At 39.2% G+C, this 22,675-nt stretch overlaps 1 protein-coding gene across 1 annotated transcript in view; it reads right to left on the bottom strand.

Moving 5' to 3' along the window:
- The window catches only part of ESR1 (estrogen receptor 1), a 159,306-nt gene that overhangs the window by 25,866 nt on the left and 110,765 nt on the right, over window positions 1-22,675 (bottom strand). Inside the window, exon 4 of the mRNA XM_075862873.1 lies at window positions 11,165-11,491. Coding sequence (XP_075718988.1) covers window positions 11,165-11,491 — 327 coding nt within the window. The remainder of the gene's footprint in view (window positions 1-11,164; window positions 11,492-22,675) is intronic.

The following is a 22,675-nucleotide window of genomic DNA, read 5'->3' as shown; positions in this document are numbered from 1 at the left end:
ATACTACAAAAATATGTTTTTTGGGGATATAAACCACCTGAGGAACATAATATAACCCTAAAATAAAAAACCTGAGATGTGTTTACTCTACACATTCATATACATCACAACAAATACAACCCTTTTAGGCTTCGTTCCCATCTGCGGCAGGGTCCCGTTCGGACGTTCCGTCAGAGCTTTCCGTCAAAACGGGACCCTGACTGACACAAACGGAAACCACAGGTAATTTCAATGGTGACGGATCCGGTCCCAATGGTTTCCGTTTGTCTCAGTTGTGCAAGGATTCCATCCTTTTGACGGAATCAATAGCGCAGTATTGTACAGACACTGTCCTGTGTCACTTACAGACACCCTACTGTAGCTGGGCTCAAGGGCACATCTCCTCTGCCCGCAAGCCCACTATAACACAAAATATACATGTGGAAGCGGTTGCATACCCTATGTGCATGTTGATGAAGGCAGTGGCGTAACTACTGCTGTAGCAGCTGTAGCGGCTGTTACGGGGGCCGGTGGCATGAGGGTGCCCGTGCCACCCATCGACACGCTCCCCCATATGCCCGGTGGCGCCGCTAGCAGCCATTATGGCTGCTACAGCTGTAACAACGCTACTACGGGGCCCGCACCGCCGAGCCTCTAACATTTATGGGCCGGGCGGCATGGGCCCTCTCATGGCCGGTGGCGTCTATAGCACGCAGGTACAAATACATGCATTAGCGCTGAATGGCCGGGCACGTTCCGTGCCCAACCACTCAGCATCTTACAATGACGCTGATTGGCGGGGCAAAATCACTTGCCCCACTAATCAGCACCTTTCAATGACGCTAGCGGCGCGATGACGTAATCGTGCCGCTTCCGTGGTTGAAAAGCGCTGATTGACGGGTCAAGTCATTCTGCCCGGCCAATCAGCGCCTTTCAACGACGCGCCGCTTGTGTCGTTCAGCTCTAGCAGAACTGCTCAGAAGAGAGGAGATCTGTATTGCTACCGGACGGCGCGGGAGCGGGATGAGGGTATGTAAAGTTGTTTTTTTTCTACTAAAACTGTGAGTGCCATTATCTAAAGTGGGGGCTCTATCTACATGGGGGGTCTATATGTGGGGATGTGGAGCACTATATACAGGGGAAGCTATATGTAGGGCACTATCTACAGGGGTGGGCTATATATGGGACACTATATACAGGGGTGAGTTACCTGTGGGGCACTATCTACAGGGGGCTATATGTAAGGCGCTATATGTGGAGCACTATCTATAGGGGGAGCTATTTGTAGGGCACTATCTATAGGGGTTGGCTATATGTGGGACACTATATACAGGGGTGGGTTACCTGTGGGGCACTATCTACAGGGGGGCTATATGTAAGGCACTGTCTACAGGGGTGGGCTATATGTGGGACACTATTTACATGGGGAACTATATGTGAGGCACTATCTACAGAGGTGGGCTATATGTGGAGCACTATATACAGGGGAAGCTATATGTAGGGCACTATCTACAGGGATAGGCTATATGTGGAACACTATATACAGGCGTGGGTCTCCTGTGGATCACTATCTACAGGGGCTATATATAGGGCACTGTCTACAGGGGTGGGCTATATGTGAGGCACTATCTACAGAGGTGGGCTATATGTAGAGCACTATCTATAGGAAAAGCTATATGTAGGGCAGCACGGTGGCTCAGTGGTTAGCACTATTGCCTTGCAGCTCTGGAGTCCATATATGGGCACTATCTACAGAGGGCTGTATGTGGGGCACTATCTACAGGGGCTTCTATGGGGGTACTATCTACAGGGGGCACAGTGTGTGTTGGACACAGTGTATGGTACTATTATAATCAGGGACATAGTGTATGGTGCTATTATATTTAGAGGTGCAGTGTACGGCGCTATTATATTTAGAGGTGTTGAGAATTTTATCTTCGTTTATATGTGCAGAAATGTTTTAAAAGTGAGAAGCTGAAGACATCTGAACGGAAAACTGCAGAAATGGGTCGTGGCTGGGAGAAATCCATTATAGAGGTCTGGACCGGAGGGAGAAGAAAAGAGAAAAAGAACTAGAATCTGAGTCGTCCCCGGTGAGTCACTTAATGTAAATTTTTATTCTACCTCTAAACAGTCAGATCTGCAGCGAGATGAGGGGTGGTAGGATTATTTTTTTGTGAAACAGCATCTCTCCAGCATATCCTTACCATTGTTCGGGCCATGCTGGGAACTGTAGTTTTATGCCGTACAAACCTATACGGCAGGGGTTGCACTAAATTGAGCTGTATTTGTTCTGGTGTATATATGTACTGAGCTTGGTTCTGGGGCGGTATATATGTACTGATCTTGGTTCTGATGCTGTATTTAAGTACTGAGCTTTGTTCTGGTGCTGTATATATGTATGAGCTAGATTCTTGTACTGTATATATGTACTGAGCTTGGTTCTGGGGCTGTATTTATGTACTGAGCTTTGTTCTGGTGCTGTATATATGTACTGAGCTTAGTTCTGGGGATGTATATATGTACTGAGCTTGATTCTGGGGCTGTATTTATGTATTGATCTTGGTACTGGTATTGTATATATGTACTGACCTGAGCTGTGTGGCAGTATATATAAGGGAGGGGGCTGTGTGACACTATATACAAGGGAGGGGGGCTGTGTGGCACTATATACGGGGAAGCTGTATGGCGCTATATACAGGGGGCTTTATGGCGATATCGACAAGGGCCTGTATGGCACTATCTACAAGGGGGAGGTTACATAGTTACATAGTTACATAGTTTGTACGGTTGAAAAAAGACACATGTCCATCAAGTTCAACCAAGGGATGGGAAAGGGTTAAGTAAAGAATGTCTACACATAGGTTGGGGGCACTATCTACAGGCGGGGCTGTATAGCACTGTCTACAGGGGGGCTGTATGGCACAATCTACTGGGAGCACTATCTATAAGGAGGGCTGTGTGTGTCACCTGGGGGGCCCCAGTCAAGAGTTTGCTTTGGGCCCAGTCTTTCCTAGTTACGCCCCTGGATAAAGGGGTTAAATAACTACAGAGAGGGTTCTGAAAACTATATATTGCCTGGCTATTTTCTCTCTCTAAAGCCTGATGGCGCAAGAGACTAATATATAGGTGCCTCAATAAACAAGGAGACTGTAAATGACCTTTCACATGAGAAAATTCAGACCAGAAAATACCTCTACCAGGAATGAGTACCCAAAAATTCTCCAATGACACTCCATGGCCACAAGTGCCATGACAGTGGCTAATAAACCTGTCTGAAAATCATCTAAAGGATATTTGAAGCTTACCCTATAAATCAAGGATGAGTGGGCAGCAAGTTAGCAATGACACTATGACTAGGAACCCCATCTTCGTCACCCAAGGCTACCTCTGCTATCCAGCACAGCTCTGTCTAAAGGGCTTGTCCATTTTATTTGAATAAAGCTTAATCATTGTATAAATAAAAAGCTTGACATCTTTCTAAAATACTTTGTGATTCAATTCCTCACAGTTTCCAAGATATTGCTGTCTTGCTGTCAGTGAATGGTGCATGTGAATACTTTTGTTTACATTTGGAGACTGCAAGCCTGTACATACGTAGTCCTGCTCTCAGAACAAATAATCCCAAGATAGGAGATGGAGATGGAGAGGTGGCAGCACTTATGGAGTATCTCTCTACTGAGCACTGAACTCCCTGTAAAATTTGAGTCTGTATAAATGAGAACATCTCAACATTAACTGTAGTGCTCATTCCATGTAGTGTATGTATTATAGGATCCAGTAAACCTCTGTTCTTTTTAAATAAAATAAAAAATGTTACCTAATTTGGACATTGAATTTTAGATGGTGGAGCGCCTAGAAGTAAGCTGATCGTGGGGGTCCCACTCCTGTGAGCCCCACCATCAGTTGGGTATCTGTAAATTTTTGTGTTCCCTGCATTATCTCAAGGCAGGTCGGTACTAAGAGTAGAGTGGAAGACCCCCGCTATGTGAACGTAACATGTCCTAACAGGAAAAATGCTAAAATCTTTGCGAAAGAAAACAAAATGTAAATATATAGTAATTTATAATATTTTAAACAAACTTGACGGCTAAACAAAAACACAAATTCTAATAGTTTATATTAAATGAGTTTGGTAAATGTTGTACTCTCTAATTCCTGTCATTGTAGACTGTTGATGAGTGGAAAACTGTGGCTAAACTGCACAAATGTCAGAAATGATAGAAAAAAATATATCATGTTTTTAAATTGTGCGGTATGTGGTTTACTAAGCATAGGAGAATGTATCGCAAAGTAATTTGAACAAATTTGCTCAATCAGAACAGAGGCTTGTATTCTAACATACCAGGAAATTAAACTAGAAAAACGAACTTGAAGACTAACACAGCATCATGTCTACAAATAGAAACTTTTCAGAACATATTGTACTCTACCCAAAGATCGGAGCTTAGCTCAAGAAGTTCAAGGTCTGGTCATTGCTTGCAGCTATTAGAAAATAAAATGAATTTCTGCTAAAGACACCTGCAGACGGTTTAAATGATCAGATGGCTTTCATTTCAAACTTCATTATTATCCCTCCTTGCAAAAAATATAAATAATTTGGAATTAAATATAAAAGATATATTCATGGTTGATTTCATGCCTGTCAGCCTGCCATATTACACGTCTATGATCATCTCACAAGGTAATGGAATGGAAAGTTGAACCATTAATTAAACATTATCACTGTTTCTTCAAAAATCATTAAAATGGGAATCTTATGTTTCCAGCCTTATTTTTTTTTTTTATACATAGCAGAGATGGATGAAAACCAGGTTCAAGCACTTTCATAAAACTGTGGCTGATGCCACATCCAATGGAGACTGGCACGGATGTGGGGCATGTGGACCCACTAGTCCGCTCCGCTCTAGAGAAGAAGCACTCGGCTAAACAAAAGTCAACAATAGTCTCTCGGATAAGAGTACCAGGGGAGATGATCTGGCAAATACTCATAGTAGCAGACACGTGGCACAGATGATGATTGGCGTGGCAGATGACACTGGACGTGGCAGATGATACCAGACGTGACACATGACACCAGACATGGCAGATGAGGCACACACAACTCTAACAACAGGCTTAGGCTCAGGAATAAACACAGCAACAGGATACAGGTCATGGAAAGCAGGATACAGGAACACTGGGAGCAGGATACAACTAAGGGACCATTTGCATAGATGAACGCAGGAATACAAACAACGCTCAGTCAAGGAGAGGAAGAGAGTGTTACTGGGTTGATTGGGAAACTTTAGATAGGTGCGCGTGCTGGCCCTTTAAGTGCGGGAGTGAGCGCGTGTGCGCACCCGACAGGACACAGGAAAGCACTGCACCCGTGTGTGTCGATGTCTCTGAGGAGGGAGAAACCGACATGAAGATACAGTCCTGTGGCCGGGGCTGTTAGTAATTGGTACGTGTCGGCGGTCAGCGACCGCGGGCATAACAGAGACCCTGAATTTAATGATACCAATTTTCTATAGAGAAGACTAGCCAAGAGCACATTGGTGGCTGTGTGAGAAAAACAGCCTGGAAAGCCTTAATAAGGTATTTAAATGGGAGACTATGAGTGATATTATGCCAAATTATATTCATGTACCAGGTAAATGGGATCGGTCATCAGGACAGGCCAGTTAGGGTGCTCAATTTTTAAGGTGCAATTTTACTCAATAAATTACAATTTAAAGTGCTTAGGAGATTCCTTGCAAGAACACTTATAATTTATGCCCCTGCCCATTTTCATCATCGAAAATAGGGATCATACAGTATGACACACTTCCTTGAGCCATGACACAGGAAGATACTTATTTCTTAGTAGTCACTTTATGTGCCACCTTTATTGACACTTTTTGTGGTTATTCATTGAGAGAAGCTGGCCCTCTGAAAGAGCTTTGATAGGAAAACATAAAGATACTTTCATTTATAGGGAGCCTTTAAATTAATAACAGGTTCTGATTAACAAGATCTTAGCAAGGAGACTGTTGGCGATTTAACTACTTCTCAAATAATGAGGACCATGGAAACTCAGTGCCAGGAGATATGTAACACTAAAAGGAACGAATATATAGAATTAGACAACTATGACATTCATGGTGGCATTGAGTTGTCCAGGAGCGGCTTCATGCCGTGACTACCTGCTCTGAATCATAGAGCAATAAATGGGTACATATGACTGATTTATATCATTCTACAAGGTCATTTAAATGTAATTGTATAATATATCTATCTATCTATCTATCTATCTATCTATCTATCTATCTATCTATCTATCTATCTATCTATCTATCTATCTATCTATCTATCTATCTATCTATCTATCTATCTATCTATATAAACACAGTGGACTTTGCTCTGTACAACATTTTATGGGCAAGTTTTACACTATAATGTCACATAGATCACAGAAAGTGGCACCATCAAAATATAACATGGCTCCTCCACATACCGAAATGTGGATGTGTTGCTGGTATTAAGCAGATGTCTCATCACAATTTGTTGCTTGCTATATTTATAGATACCATACCTCAGAATTACATCATAGGTGTGTGCACAGGTTGTTGGCTAATGCATATATATATATATATATATATAGGAAATACAAAGAAGAGCCGCACCAACAAATGAAGAAAGTCACCTTTGCAAAGGTTTTGTGTGTGCAAACGTTGCAATTTACCATATGGGTGAATAAAAGATTTTTCACTTCTTTGATACTATGATGTGGAGTGCTGCCTATTCTTTGAATTCCCATATATATATATACACACACACACACACACACACACACACACACACACACACACACACACACACACACACACACACACACACACACACACACACACAGACACATACACACACATATACAGTGAAGGAAATAAGTATTTGATCCCTTGCTGATTTTGTAAGTTTGCCCACTGTCAAAGACATGAACAGTCTAGAATTTTTAGGCTAGGTTAATTTTACCAGTGAGAGATAGATTATATAAAAAAAAAATAATAATAATCACATTGTCAAAATTATATATATTTATTTGCATTGTGCACAGAGAAATAAGTATTTGATCCCTTTGGCAACCAAGACTTAATACTTGGTGGCAAAACCCCTGTTGGCAAGCACAGCAGTCAGACGTTTTTTGTAGTTGATGATGAGGTTTGCACACATGTTAGATGGAATTTTGGCCCACTCCTCTTTGCAGATCATCTGTAAATCATTAAGATTTCGAGGCTGTCGCTTGGCAACTCGGATCCTCAGCTCCCTCCATAAGTTTTCGATGGGATTAAGGTCTGGAGACTGGCTAGGCCACTCCATGACCTTAATGTGCTTCTTTTTGAGCCACTCCTTTGTTGCCTTGGCTGTATGTTTCGGGTCATTGTCGTGCTGGAAGACCCAAGCACGAGCCATTTTTAATGTCCTGGTGGAGGGAAGGAGGTTGTCACTCAGGATTTGACGGTACATGGCTCCATCCATTCTCCCATTGATGCGGTGAAGTAGTCCTGTGCCCTTAGCAGACAAACACCCCCAAAACATAATGTTTCCACCTCCATGCTTGACAGTGGGGACGGTGTTCTTTGGGTCATAGGCAGCATTTCTCTTCCTCCAAACACGGCGAGTTGAGTTAATGCCAAAGAGCTCAATTTTAGTCTCATCTGACCACAGCACCTTCTCCCAATCACTCTCAGAATCATCCAGATGTTCATTTGCAAACTTCAGACGGGCCTGTACATGTGCCTTCTTGAGCAGGGGGACCTTGCGAGCACTGCAGGATTTTAATCCATTACGGCGTAATGTGTTACCAATGGTTTTGTTGGTGACTGTGGTCCCAGCTGCCTTGAGATCATTAACAAGTTCCCCCCGTGTAGTTTTCGGCTGAGCTCTCACCTTCCTCAGGATCAAGGATACCCCACGAGGTGAGATTTTGCATGGAGCCCCAGATCGATGTCGATTGACAGTCATTTTGTATGTCTTCCATTTTCTTACTATTGCACCAACAGTTGTCTCCTTCTCACCCAGCGTCTTACTTATGATTTTGTAGCCCATTCCAGCCTTGTGCAGGTCTATGATCTTGTCCCTGACATCCTTAGAAAGCTCTTTGGTCTTGCCCATGTTGTAGAGGTTAGAGTCAGACTGATTAATTGAGTCTGTGGACACGAGTCTTTTATACAGGTGACCATGTAAGACAGCTGTCTTTAATGCAGGCACCAAGTTGATTTGGAGGGTGTAACTGGTCTGGAGGAGGCTGAACTCTTAATGGTTGGTAGGGGATCAAATACTTATTTCTCTGTGCACAATGCAAATAAATACATATAATTTTGACAATGTGATTTTCTTTTTTTTTTTATATATAATCTATCTCTCACTGGTAAAATTAACCTAGCCTAAAAATTCTAGACTGTTCATGACTTTGACAGTGGGCAAACTTACAAAATCAGCAAGGGATCAAATACTTATTTCCTCCACTGTATATATATATATATATATATATATATATATATATATATATATATATATATATATATAAATTTATTGCTGCTACTGAGGAATGGTTTTGTCTTGTGACAATTGCTAGTTTCTACAGACTTGGTTCTTATACCATATCTATGCAGCATGCAGATTGGTTTTGTTACTATGGTCTAGGCTTAGATCTGGTTCCTTATCTATGTTATAAGCTCATCTCTGCATTACACTTATTCTGTTACAATATATCTGGGGGTATCCAGGGGGTGTGGCTAAAAGACAGAAAATGTGTATGCCACGGTACATGCTCCACACTTTATCCCCATCTCTCCCATGAGGGACACCCTAACCAAATGGCCTGTATACATCAATGCATTACATAGTCCTAGATCTAGCAGAGTAGTATTGCAGAAATGGAAGGCTTGATGTACAGTATATATCTGTTGAAGGAATTATAGCAGTCGGAATATATTCTGTGTTGGAGTTGGCTCTGTACTGGGCAATGAGGTCTGTGCAAAATTAGAGTCCTGTGTGTTTGTATGGGAGCCTATTAGGGTGGCCTCTTATGAAATGTACGAAATCACTGTGACATCTAATTACAGTGACAATTATTTTAAACATTGAAGAAAACGTTTCACAGTACAAAACAAAACTCCTACACATAAGAAACATTTTCAATCTATATGATCGAGGGAGCTCTAAGTGCAGCCATGATGTAAAACAGACCATTAAATCTGTTCATGAATAAGCTAAATGTAACCACGCATTAAGGAGGCTCTGTCACCAGTTTATAGCTTCCCTACCTCCTATCTAATCTAATAGGCGCATTAATGTACGTAGATAACTACTGTTTTTTAAAAAAAAATGTTTATTATTGACCAAGTTATGTACATTTTTCGATATATATTTAAAAAAAATTTAAATGCCCAAATGGCCTTTTTTTCTATTCACCAAGTGGGCGTTGTAAAGAAAAGTGTATGACGCTCACCAATTAGCGTCATACACTTCTCTTCATTCCAGCCCAGCTTGATCCACAGTACAGATAACGCTGTGACGTGACTTTCTCCAGCAGATCCATCACTGGAGCGACGGAAGACTGAACGGACATAGTCTCTAGCCGCTGCAGGTTTGGATAAACGTCCTGGTACGGCTGGAGGCGATGTCTATTCAGTCTTCTGTCACTTCTGTGAAGGGACCTGCGAGCAGGGCAGGCCTTAGGATTGATGGCGCCCTGTGCAAAATTATCTTTCAGCGCCCCACCCCATCATAAAAAAAAATGCCCCATATAAAAAGTATAATGCCCCCACAGTATAATGCCTCTATAGCGCCCCCACACAGTATAATGCCCCTTTAGTGCCCCCCCCACAGTATAATAATAATACAGCGCTGGAGGGTGGAAGGGCATATTTTAATAACACACTGCTGGAGGGTGGAAGGGCATATTTTTGAAATATATAATTGGAAGGCTGTCTCATTCTTCATGAATAAGATGGCTAGATAAAAATAAAAAATTCTGGGAAACCCCTTTAATCATTGCAAAATAAATAGTTATACAATTATCTAATAGAGATTCTGTTTTAATTCATCACAATTTTCAAGATACTTTTTTGCTGTCAGTGAATGACAACATAGTTGTAAATAGAGATGAACTGCAAAAAATGTCAAAAGTTTTTCTTCAATGAAAACTTAAAATTGGGACATTTCTGATCGTATTTTCCTCCTCAGGCTGAGGTGTAATTTGAAGCTCCTGGGTCCCAATGCAAAATCTGTAATAAGGCCCCGAAATACCATATGCAGTAGTGCACTAAGCTACCATGCACTTGAGAAATGCTTTCTCTGCACCCCTATAGCTAGAACTACATGACGAATGTTGTTGCACGACAGTCACACATCATTAAAGTGTCACTCTCTTGATATTTGTAGCTTCATCTCCTGCTGAAATGTGAAGTCGGCCATGGACAAACAGACCACCTCTTCTGACTGTATCTCTCACAGCCAACTCCTCGACTGTGACTTCCGACTACGGGAGATGCAGCGACAACTTTCATGAGAGTGGCACTTTAAAGCTACAGAGACACACAACTTATTAACACTTCCAGCATCTAATTTTGAGACAAGAAAAAAAAAAAAAAATGCTACCTGGGTTGACTGAGATTTTTAAAAATTAAAGTGAATGCAGTAAATAGTAATAAAAATGTTTTAAAAAAGTTCCACACCTATTAAATCGCACGCAACTTCAGTGCTGATGCTCCGGCGGTCCCTGCCAGTTCTGCGGCGATGACGTCACCTACATATTTCACACGACCGTTGCAGCCAATCATTTGCCTCAGCTTGCATGTATGGCACGTGACCGCTGAGGCCAGTGATTGGCTGCAGCAGTCATGTGAATGATGTACATGACGTCATCTTTCTGGAGGACGAGAATCAGTGCTTGAGCAGCGGGGGATTTAACAGGTAGAGTAACTTTTCTTTTTAATTTTATGACATTTACTGCAGTTACTTCCATTTTTAAAAATCTCAGACATCTCCTTTTAGGTTTGTTTTATATATATATATATATATATATATCAGCAAATGATTATAGAATAGAGTTTTCTATAAAATACGTTTCTTGCTTCTTTAAATCTCACCACACTGAAAAGTAGAAGACAGGTTACATAAAAGCAAGCTGAGTTTTAGTGGTGGTCTATAAACCTACCTGGCACTCTTTTGGCCCAGTTGATCATGTGCACAAGCTCCTTATCTGCAAGGTTTGTGAGCAGTGTCATCATGGAGGCTTCACTGAGAGGTTTGGTAGAGTCATGTTCAGAATAAACAATGGGGGGCTCAGCTTCCATTAAGGCACTGATCAGCTGTTCAGCTGTCAACGACAATACTGGGCTCAATTTCATGCTTTTAACAGTGGGGTTCACCCAAATGGATGCAGTCCTTATTTCAGATGTATTCACATCACCCTTCTGCTCCTGCTCATCCTTCTGACGTTTATGTTTCATCATGCGTCCTCCTCTGCGATCTTTCCTTATACCTAAAAACGAATACAAACATTATCATGTCTCTTATCAAGTTAATTAATCTACCAATTTACAAGGACCATTTGTTTGAAGGACATATACTAGGCACTCAATTGTTAAGGCCCTTTTACACCGGCCAATTATCGGGCAAACGATCATTCACAGAATGCTCGTTCCCGATAATTGCCCTGTGTAAACAGAGCAACGATCAACGTTCATCGGCTGATTCCATCGTTTTAAATGCCTAAACTATTATCATTATTATTGCCACTCCCTGTGTAAACATGGAGATGTGCTGCCGACATGATAGAAATGTATGGGGACGAGCGATCGGAGTAACGAATGCTCATCTCCATACTAGCTGCTTGTGACAGGACCAAACGAGTGCCGATCAATTGTCTCATTGATTGGTGCTCGTTTACACGGCCAACGTCGGGCCGCGTAACATCACCTTGAGGGTATGTGCACACACACTAAGTACGTCCGTAATTGACGGACGTATTTCGGCCGCAAGTCCCGGACCGAACACAGTGCAGGGAGCCGGACTCCTAGCATCATACTTATGTACGATGCTAGGAGTCCCTGCCTCGCTGCAAGACAACTGTCCCGTACTGTAATCATGTTTTCAGTACGGGACAGTAGTTCCACGGAGAGGCAGGGACTCCTAGCATCGTACATAAGTATGATGCTAGGAGCCCGGCTCCCTGCACTGTGTTCGGTCCACTACTTGCGGCCGAAATACGTCCGTCAATTACGGACGTAATTAGTGTGTGTGCACATACCCTTAGGTTGATAGAAGACAAATACTACTACTTTTTGGACACCTCTTTAAAGGAGCAGATAAGGACATTTCATGCAAAGTGACTTAAACAAAACCGTTCTGGACTTTGAAAGTAACAAGAACTGTTTCTTAAGACCTTCATGAACTGGGTTTCCATGATCAAACTTGAGGTCATCACAAGTGAGGCCACTTTGACACTCCATTTGATGTATATGTTAAACTGAGACCGTGACACATGCCTAACAGCTGCATAGACGTAAAGAACATCACCATTGGACTCTGAAGCACTGACATCTGGAGTGGTAAATGTTTAATTAAATGGACAATTAGGAATACGTTTTTGTCCTATCTTATATGTTCGGCCAGCTTAAGAGCTGCAGATAAATGACTGTCTTTATCCAACAAGCAGAATTTTTAATGGAGCTATGGATATGAATGGAGAAAAAGACAGATATAGCCTAAAATCAGTGCAACATAAGTCAAGTTTATAATTTTATGTATAGTCAGACTCCAGAAAGTGGGGACACACTCTCACTAGTTCATTTTAACATCTGTGGTACCAGCAAACATCTCTAAATAAATGGTAAAAATTATTAACTGAAAATAAGCTGAAAAGCAAAGAATAACATGTTCATTATTCCAGAACAAAGGGGCAAAGGTGTTGATTTTTATGGTAAACAAGCCAATTGTCCAAATGTATTTTATGCAAGATGTAATTTATCTGGCAGGCTATATTTCTAATACACAATTTAAAGGTTAGGGGGAGATAAGGACTGCACAAGAAGGGTCTTCAGCATTGATAACCTCCATGACAAAGAGTAAATTATAAAAAAAAAATAGGTCTTCCTCTGTAATTTTTTGGGGGACATACAAATTCCAGAAACAACTAACTAAAATTAAATATTCTAAATAAATCATTTCTGGCCATGGCCTTGTGATAACAGTTATCAAGTTTTCCAGACTAAATTTTCTTAAAAGTTGCCCTAAATATTTGTAGTTTTCCAGCTACTGAAAAATAAGGTAAATGCTGTTATTTCAGTTGCCATCTAATTTGCTATGTTTGCCAACCTACTGCTATGATTGATGAACTTAAATTCCATGATATGTTCTGGTCTTCAAAAAATAAAGTTTTCCAGAACTGATTCAGTATCTGCTTTATATCAGGAAATTAATTCACAGGAATACACCTAAATTCCCACGATATGTTTCTCTACACCCATGTTATCTTAACCTTCGCCCACTATCCTGTTTGTGCTTATGAGATTAAACTGTTTAATATATTGGGCAGTTAAAGCGTAGGTTCACCATTGAACACTGTTTTACCGTTTACACTTGGATAAAATCTACATGTAAAATTAAGTAAGTTTGTATAAACTTTGATTTATTTTTCTTGCATGGTTCTTACAGTTGCATTATATATTATAAATTCATTCTTATCCAGAGAAGTATTCACTGAGCCAAATTGCACAGTATTCCCTGCTTGTTCACTTTCTGGTGATTTGCATTCTTCAAAGTGAGGAAGATACATCAGATACAGTGCAGGAATTTGCCTTCTCAAGGTCTCAAGACATTGATAATCACAACTGTTTTCAACTTACATACAGTGATATAGTATTTACCTCCCTCTGTGTTTTTGCCTTTTTTGTTGCATTACAACTTTAAATTTAAATGGATTTTTGGGGGGTTTGTAACATTTGATTTACATAATTTTCCTACCATTTTGAAGATGCAAAATATTTTTTATTGTGACTGTAATAAGACAAAAAAACTTTAATGTGCCTTAGTATTCGCCCCCTGAAAGTCAATACTTTGTGGAGCCATCTTTTTCTGCAATTACAGATGTAAGTCTCTTGGTTTATGTCTCTATTAGATTAGCACATCTAGACATTGGGATTTTTGCCCTTTCTTCCAGGTAAAACGGCTCCAACTCCTTCAAGTTAGATGGGTTCCGTTGGTTCCAGCGGTCTTCAAGTCATGTCACAGATTCCCAATTGGATTGAGGTGTGGGCTTTGACTCGGCCACTCCATGACACTTGAATGTTTCCCCATAAACCACCCCTGTGTAGCTTTATCAGTATGTTTAAGGTCATTGTTTTGCTGGAAGGTGAATCTCTGTCCAATTGCAAATCTCTGACAGACTGAAACAGGTTTTTCCTTAAGAATTGCTCTGTATTTACTGCCATCCATCTTTCCTTCAATCCTGATCAGTTTTCTAGTGCCAGCTGATGAAAAGCATCCCCACAACATGATGCTACCTCCACCACGCTTCACTGTGGAAATGGTGTTTTTGGGGTGATCGGAATTGTTGGCCTTGCGTCACACTTAGCGTTTCCCATGATGACCAAAAAGTTACGTATTAGTCTAATCAGAATCTTCTTCTATGTGTTTGTGGAATCTGCCACATGCTGTTAGGCGAACTTAAAACATGTTTTCCTATGTTTTTCTTTAAGCAATGGCTTTTTTTATGGCCCTTTTCTATTAATCTTCACTCTGTGGAGTGTACGACTTATAGTGGTTCTATGGACAGATACTTCCATCTCCGCTGTAGATCTTTGGAGCTCCTTCAGTATTATTGTTGGAGTCATTGTTGAATCTATAAACTTTTGTTGTCAGGTTTGTAGTTGTCCACATCCCTTCCATTTTGTTATAATGGATTTCATGGTGCTCTGTGGAATGTTCAAAGTTTGGAGTATTTTTTTATAACCCAAACCTGATCTATACTTCTCCACAACTTTGTCTCACCTGTTTGGAAAGCTCCTCGGTCTTCATGTTGCTTGCTTGGTGATGTTGCAGACTCGGGGGCCTTTCAGAACAGGTGCATTTATACTGACATCATGTGACAGATCATTGGACACTTTGATTACATACAGTGGCATCTTATTCAACTAATTATGTCATTTCCAAAGTTAATTGGTTTATTTAGGGGTTTAATATCAGAGGGGATACATATGCACTCACAATAGTTTTCAGTTGTTGTTTTTTCTTCTTTTTTAAACATGGCATTTTTTCCATTCCACTGTAACAATTTGGACTATTTTGTCAGGTCCATTACATAAAATCAAATTTAAAATCCATTTTAATTCCAATGTTGTAATGCAGCAAAACAGGAGAAACACCAAGAAGGTGAAATCTTTCACAAGGCACTGTATATGGAAATCAAGAAAATTGTATCTCTAGACGTGCTGCCATAGAGTAGTTCTAAGATGTAGTGTGCTTCCTTATTATATGTCTGTAACTGTATGTTATAACTAACCTTTGCTCCGTTTCTCTATGGCATGAAACAGGTTGAAGGTGTAACATAATTCAATGCAATGTATGGCAAAAAACAAACAAACTACCAAATACAGTATCCATGACCTGATTTTAAATACAAAAATGAAATAATCCTGTTACGTTGATGTACAATATTCTGTGCTAATATTTGGTAAAAAAATAAATAAGTAACACAAACTTAAAATAGGACAAACCCTTTTCATATACCTTATTAAGACATATGTACATCATAGAGGGGAATCCTCGCATAGCGGACTCGACCACTACATTTCCCCTGTAGCAGCTGCTCGGATTGGATCAGTTGTTTGCTGGGGAGCTTCATTTGAAGAAGGGGTTTTCCAAATATCTTTAGGGTATATTCAGACAAATGTTGAAAACTCGTCTGTGTTTCATCAGACTTGAATTAGTACTGTGCCAGTGTGTTCCGTGTATCAGTTTTTAACGTCCGTGTAGCATTAGTAATCATCAGTTTTTCACGTCCATCAAAAAAACTTTTTTTCAGTATCTCCTAGCAACCTTTCAGGGAAAAACGGACCACACTCAGATAGCGTCAGTGTGGTGTCCATTTTTTTTTTTAACAGACACATTGACTTGAATGGGAATGTCTAACATGAGTACCAAAGTAGTGCATGTAATTAGGCTTGTGAGTTGTGGCCTCTTCTGTGGAGGGAGGCATCCAAAGGTAATATTAAGTAAAGATCATTCAATGTGCACCTATGGGAAGTCATTAGATGCGTCAGTCAGAGTGGGGCATCTTGCTAAATTGTAATAGGTATATGTCCAGCAATGCAAAACCACCAAGATTTTTCTTTTGTACCAAATATGAATGAGATATTTTCAGTTTTTTTTTTATGATTTCATAGGATTTGGGACAAAAAAAAAATTGTTTAAACTTATAGAAGTAACACTTGGGAATGGCAATAGGTACCGTTTGCAAAGTATATAAAATCTTCGGTAGTACATATAAAACAAAAAAAAAATTCTAACCAGTAAACATGGAATGTTAAAGTTGGCTTATTGGCTACATACTTTTTTGAGGAGAGGGTCATAAGTTTAAAAAATAGTACCAGCTTAGCTGGGAGAGAGATACCCATAAATGTTATGGTTGTGTTCGGCCAAGGAAAAGGGTAATCTCGTTTATTCTTCTAAAGATTATTTATGCGAGTTTAGATGTTAAGAGCTTCTGATTTACTATAATTCACTTTAAAATTTGAAATCTGTCCAAATAACTCAAAAGTTTCAAGGATAACCGGGAAGAGTTATTAAAATGCAAAAATCATCTGCAAAAGCAGCCGTAGTGTGTGTCACATTGCCCACTGATAATTCCTGAAGACCTGGAGATTGCCAACATTTTTGCAGCAGAGTTTCCATTACCAATATAAATAGCAAAGGAGAAAGTGGACACCTTTTTCTAGTTCCATTATATATGATTAAAGATTTTATTCTGGCCGATGGTTGGGAGTATAAGGGAAAAAAAATTGCCTTTATAAAGTTGGCTGATAAAATAAATATTGAAATATAGGAATTTCTTAAATATAAATATAGAAATAAATGAATAATTTGCCGCCAGGTTTCTGCAAACCTGTCACCAGGTACACTTTGGTAGTGCAACAAACACCATTCACCACTATCTAGAAACTCTGGTATGCCCACACAAGCTTCTATTGTACATTTATTATTAGTAAAAGTCTTAATAAAGGTTCTCAACCAATTGTTGATTTAAAACCAACAAAGCGTCATTGTGTCTTTTAACATTTTACTACATCCCAAAAGCTCTATGCTCTTGACCAAAAGACTTTTGGAAGTGGTTCCATGCTGTATATACGATACATGTGTATCATATCATCTTATGATAACATTCGTTAAAGATGTTACTGCCAAGCAATAGACAATTATTGTAAATGTGGCGCCTCTCTTCCAAGAATATTATAAACAAAAAGAAAATAGGCAATTAAAATCATTTTATGGGTTTACATCACCATATATTTGTCCTTCATAAACTTCAAAAAGAGCATGCATCATAAAAGAAATAAAAATGTTTAAACAAGTTTCACTACACGTTTCCATAAATAATACCAAATACAATAAATTAATAGTGTAAAACATAGTCCATGGTTAAGCTTGTTAATTCTAGTTTATGGGTGTGGGGGATAAGGCGATCCCTATATTTTTATTGACCACATTAATCTAAACTATAAAGCTTGCAATTAACTGGTTAATTCAAAGTAAGTGCATATGTACATGGAGTTTGTTAAATAATAAGAGAATGTTCCTTCTTGTTGTTAAATTACTTTTGTGCAGACAAACTCATTCGTAGTGGGGTGGAGTGAAACATGGTTTTCTGAGATAATCTAGTCAGACACCCAGTGCGAACGATCTGTAGACAGAATTCATACTGCCATAAACAGTTGCTACATTTGGTTGACTGACTTGAGGGTGACATCAAGAAATATGACATTTCCCAAAACCCTGTTAATTTTTGATTACTCTACTTATAAAGAGAGTGATTCCAATAAAAATATTACTGTATATTTCAACATCACTGATAATTCATTCCTTTAAAGATCATTAATTGAATAATTAACAGAAGTAATACAGAAAAGATTGCCAAATTTTGGGTCTTAGAGCGCCCATTATATAGTCAGCAATACCTCCCTTATAACAAGGCCAGCCATAGAGCCCTCATACAGTATCAGCCTTAGAACCTCCATCATATAGTGCCAGCACCTGATCCACCATATAATGCCTGCCACAGAGACCCAATTGCCAGTCACAAAGCTTTCATTGCCAACTACAGACCCTCCTTTGGCAGCTACAGAGCCCTCATATTTCCAGCCACAGATTCCCCATTGCCAGCCACAAGCCCATATTGCAAGGCACAGAGCCTCGATAGTACTGAAAGTACTGGTACTATTAAGTGTCAACCACTGAGTCCCATATAATATCATCAGAGACCCTCCATGTAGTGTAGGGGATCGTAACCCAGCTCAACCCCCTGTGGAAATTTCATCTGCCCAGCGATGGGCATGCCAAAAATTGCACCACACTCATCGCAGGTTGCCGGTGGCCTGACGTGGAGCTCATCGGCCCTGCTGTGGTGTCCTATTGGTAGGACAATGCTTCAGCTTTCTACTCTGCTGTCTGAACGACCCGGCCGCAGGTGATAACGTTAGAGTCTGGAGGAGATGACGTCAGAGGCTGGAGCTCCTGGAATACTTTGCTTATTTCTATACTCTGGGTGTGAGTTTCCTGGCATTTTCCCTGGGATTTCTTGTCTGTTCTTCGCTTTATCGGATAATCCATCTACTGACCTCTGGCCTGACCCTGACCTTGCCTCCTGATACTGTTTTCTAAACCTGTCATTGCCCACGTTACTGACCTATACTAGTTTGACTGCGATATTGCCTATACCCACCATCTGAAGAACCGACTGTCTATTGTGGAGTATCCTGGGGTCAGTAATCATACCGGCAAAGTCCATACCTTCTTATGGGGCTTAAGGGTGAAGAACGGGGTATCCTATAGCACACCAGGTTAGTCTGCTCCAACTCAATAACACAACCTCACTTTATACCACCATCCTTTGTTTGCATTTAGAGAAATAGGCAGTCCATGTTGTTCAGTGAGGGTTACTTTGTTAAAATGTTACAATATTTGAATTATAAATATATTATTTTGTTGGAAGACATGTATTGATTTACCTGTAAATTTATGTGTCATTTCCTACTGTGTGAATATGTGGGTAATCCAATAGATGTATACATGCCCCAAAAGATAAAGAAAAGGACTAAGGCCGGATTTACATGGCCGTGTTCGGTCCGTGATATACCATGCAAACAGACAGGTAGTAGATTCATTTAAAAAAATCATGTTACCCAACACAGGCCAGGAACATGTGGAGGCTCAGAAAGTGTCACTTTGTAGCATCAATCCCCTCACCAGCAAATAAAAAAGTGCTCTGTGTTCTTTGCCCATAAAAAGTTCATTATTTTTGCCCATTATGGCGATCAGTTTGGATCAACAGTCAAACAAAAATCCTCTACATTGACAAAGGCGCTGATATGATTTTGTTCTAAGAAATTATTTTAAACTAGTCCTGCTGTGACCAGCTCTTCAGAAAGGTTATTCCACAGATTCACAGTTCTTATGGTAAAGAAAACTTGTCACCTCTTGAGAATTAACCTTTTTTTCTTCTCAAGATGGAGGCAGTGTACCCCTTGTCTTTTGGGGGGATTTTACATGGAACAGCTTTTCACAATATTTTATACTTAAACAAGTTAATCATATCCCCCTTAGTCATCTCTTTTTAAGACTAAATAAATGTAATTATTTTATTCTTTCCTGAGAACCAAGATTCTCCATGCCCCTTATTAGTTCCGTTTTAATTTTTTCCAACTCCAGGACATCCTTTCTATAAACTGGACTTCAGAACTGAACTGCATATTCTAGATGAGGCCGCACTAATGCTTTGTAGTAATATTATATCCCTGTTCCACAAGTTCATGCCTCTTTTATTACACGACTGTATTCTGCTGGCCTTAGAAGCAGCTGATTGACATTGCATGCTATGTTTTAGTCTATGATCTACAACTACACCCAGATCCTAGGAACGGGGGGAGTAGGAAAAGTAGTGTGTTTAATCAATGTAAAAAATACTTTATTATTAAATTGTTATTAAAAACAATGCTAGATGTAAATTACGATGCGCCAAAATCCCCTGAATTGGCACACTATGACAAATTATGTCTAGATTGTAATGCTCCGATTCTAAAGATGTATGTGTCTGGCCTCCACCTTGTATAATTGGGGAGAAACTGTAATAGTCCCTTGGCCAGAAATTAGATTATTCAAATTTACAGACGACTGTCCCCCTCACCAACACTTTCTCCCCGTTCCTTTGTTCATGTATCGACAATTGGTGGTGTACACCTAGTGTGAATTACTCTAACATATTATATATAAATTGTACGAGGGTAATACCCATCCAAATATATTACACCCAGATCCTACTCTACAAGTGACTCTCCCAGTTTAATTCCCCCTAGGACATATGGTGCATGCAAACTTAACATTTATCCACATTGAAAATATATTAAGATAGGCACTTTAAATGCCATTTATAATTTACATCAGCAGGAAATGCGCCAAATTTATTAAGAGGTGTACGTACACCTCTTAATAAATGTTCCACATCTTTGGCTATCCATGCGACATAAATACAAATCTACACCTGATATGATCAAAAATAGAAACAGTACTATTAATCCCATCTTCTGTATCGTTAATAAATAATAATGGCCCCCAACACTGATACCTGGGGTACTCCACTTATAACCGGGGACCATTCAGAGCAGGAATCATCTGTGTTCTGTATACAATACTGTGAGACTGTATCATTGGGATGTTGTATACTTTTGTATTGTACTTTGGAAAAATAAAAACCAATTGAATTTCAGAGTAGGAATCATTGTAGGTATCTCTGGATACGGTCCATTAGCCAATTTTTAATCCAATTAAAAACTTAATTTACCCATTGGGTGTTTATGAGGGACAGTGTCAAATGCCAAAGTCCAAAAACACTATATCCAATTGATGTATTAACAGCCCTGGCTCCGCCTACGTCAGCTGTTGTTTCTTCTATTGTATTCAGTATATATAACTAAAGAACTCATTTAGTTTCTCTGCTTTCCCTTGATACCCAATTACCAACTCCCAATTACTACTATTTAGGGTTCTACATGTTCTGACCTTGTTTTTTGTTTGGTTTTTTTGCATTTATTTACTTAAATAATTTGATTTGATTTCTTTGGCCACCTGCCTTTCATTTTGTATTTTTGGTGATTTTATTTTTTACATTTTTACATATTTTTATCAAGGTATATAAAGCTGAATACTCAGATTTGTATTTTTTAATGCTCTTTTGTTGACATTTATTTCCCTTTATACAGAAGGTATAAGCGTTGTTTTAGTTGTTTATACTTGTTACCTATGGTAATACATTTTTCAGTATAATTATACAAAGTAAATTTTAAGCACTCCTATTTAGCATTTTGATGCTAGTTGTACCAGTCTATGTCCTGAAGTGCCGCCATTAATCTGGAGAATTTTTTTTATGTTTTTGACGTCACCTGTCGTCCCTGCTTGTTCTCTCTTCGGGCATGCGCAATTGAGTGCTTAGAACGCTGAAACGGCGCTGATATACACTGGGACCTGGATTCACATGGCATTATGGTATTATTAACTGTTTTTACACAGATGTACAGATGTAGCAGTCTTTATCTTGACTTTTAACACATTAAATACACAGTGGCAAGATCCTTTATCTTGACTTTTTTTAATGACTTTCAATGGCTTTTCTTGTGTGATATCACGCTGCAGCAAGTTATCAGAGTCAAGATAAAGATGGCTACATCCGTACACTATGTATAATCAAAAGTACACTTTATAAGTAACCCCTTGTTGGTTCACCAATTTTGATGATTTTTTTAATCACTTGCAATATGGAATCAGTATTGTATAAATATATTATTTGTATGTATTTTATATCAATCACTTTTCATAAGGACTGTTTGTTATTGCCCTATATAAACCTCTGTTTAGTACACATGAACTATGCATGAGAAAGGCTCTAGTGTTTAAGCCGAAACTTCACACTAGGGCAAATAAAGAAGCTCATATTTTTTCACCACTATCTTTGGAGTGCTGCCTACTTTTTTGTATATTTTAGCTAGACAGACAGACAGACAGACAGACAGATAATAGATCAATATATACTAGATAGATAGATAGATCGATAATAGATCAATATATACTAGATAGATAGATAGATAGATAGATAGATAGATAGATAGATAGATAGATAGATAGATAGATAGATAGATAGATAGATAGATAGATAGATAGATAGATAGATAGATAGATCGATATATACTAGATAGATAGATAATAGATCAATATATACTAGATAGATAGATAGATCGATAATAGATCAATATATGATAGATAGATAGATCGATCAATATATACTAGATAGATAGATAGATAGATAGATAGATAGATAGATAGATAGATAGATCAATATATAATAGATAGATAGATAGATAGATAGATAGATAGATAGATAGATAGATAGATAGATAGATAG

This window comes from Rhinoderma darwinii, chromosome 4 (genome assembly GCF_050947455.1).
Source record: "Rhinoderma darwinii isolate aRhiDar2 chromosome 4, aRhiDar2.hap1, whole genome shotgun sequence".
Taxonomy (NCBI): Eukaryota; Metazoa; Chordata; class Amphibia; order Anura; family Rhinodermatidae; genus Rhinoderma; species Rhinoderma darwinii.
Note: the sequence above shows the minus strand (reverse complement) of the source record. Positions and strands in the feature narration are given on the sequence as shown.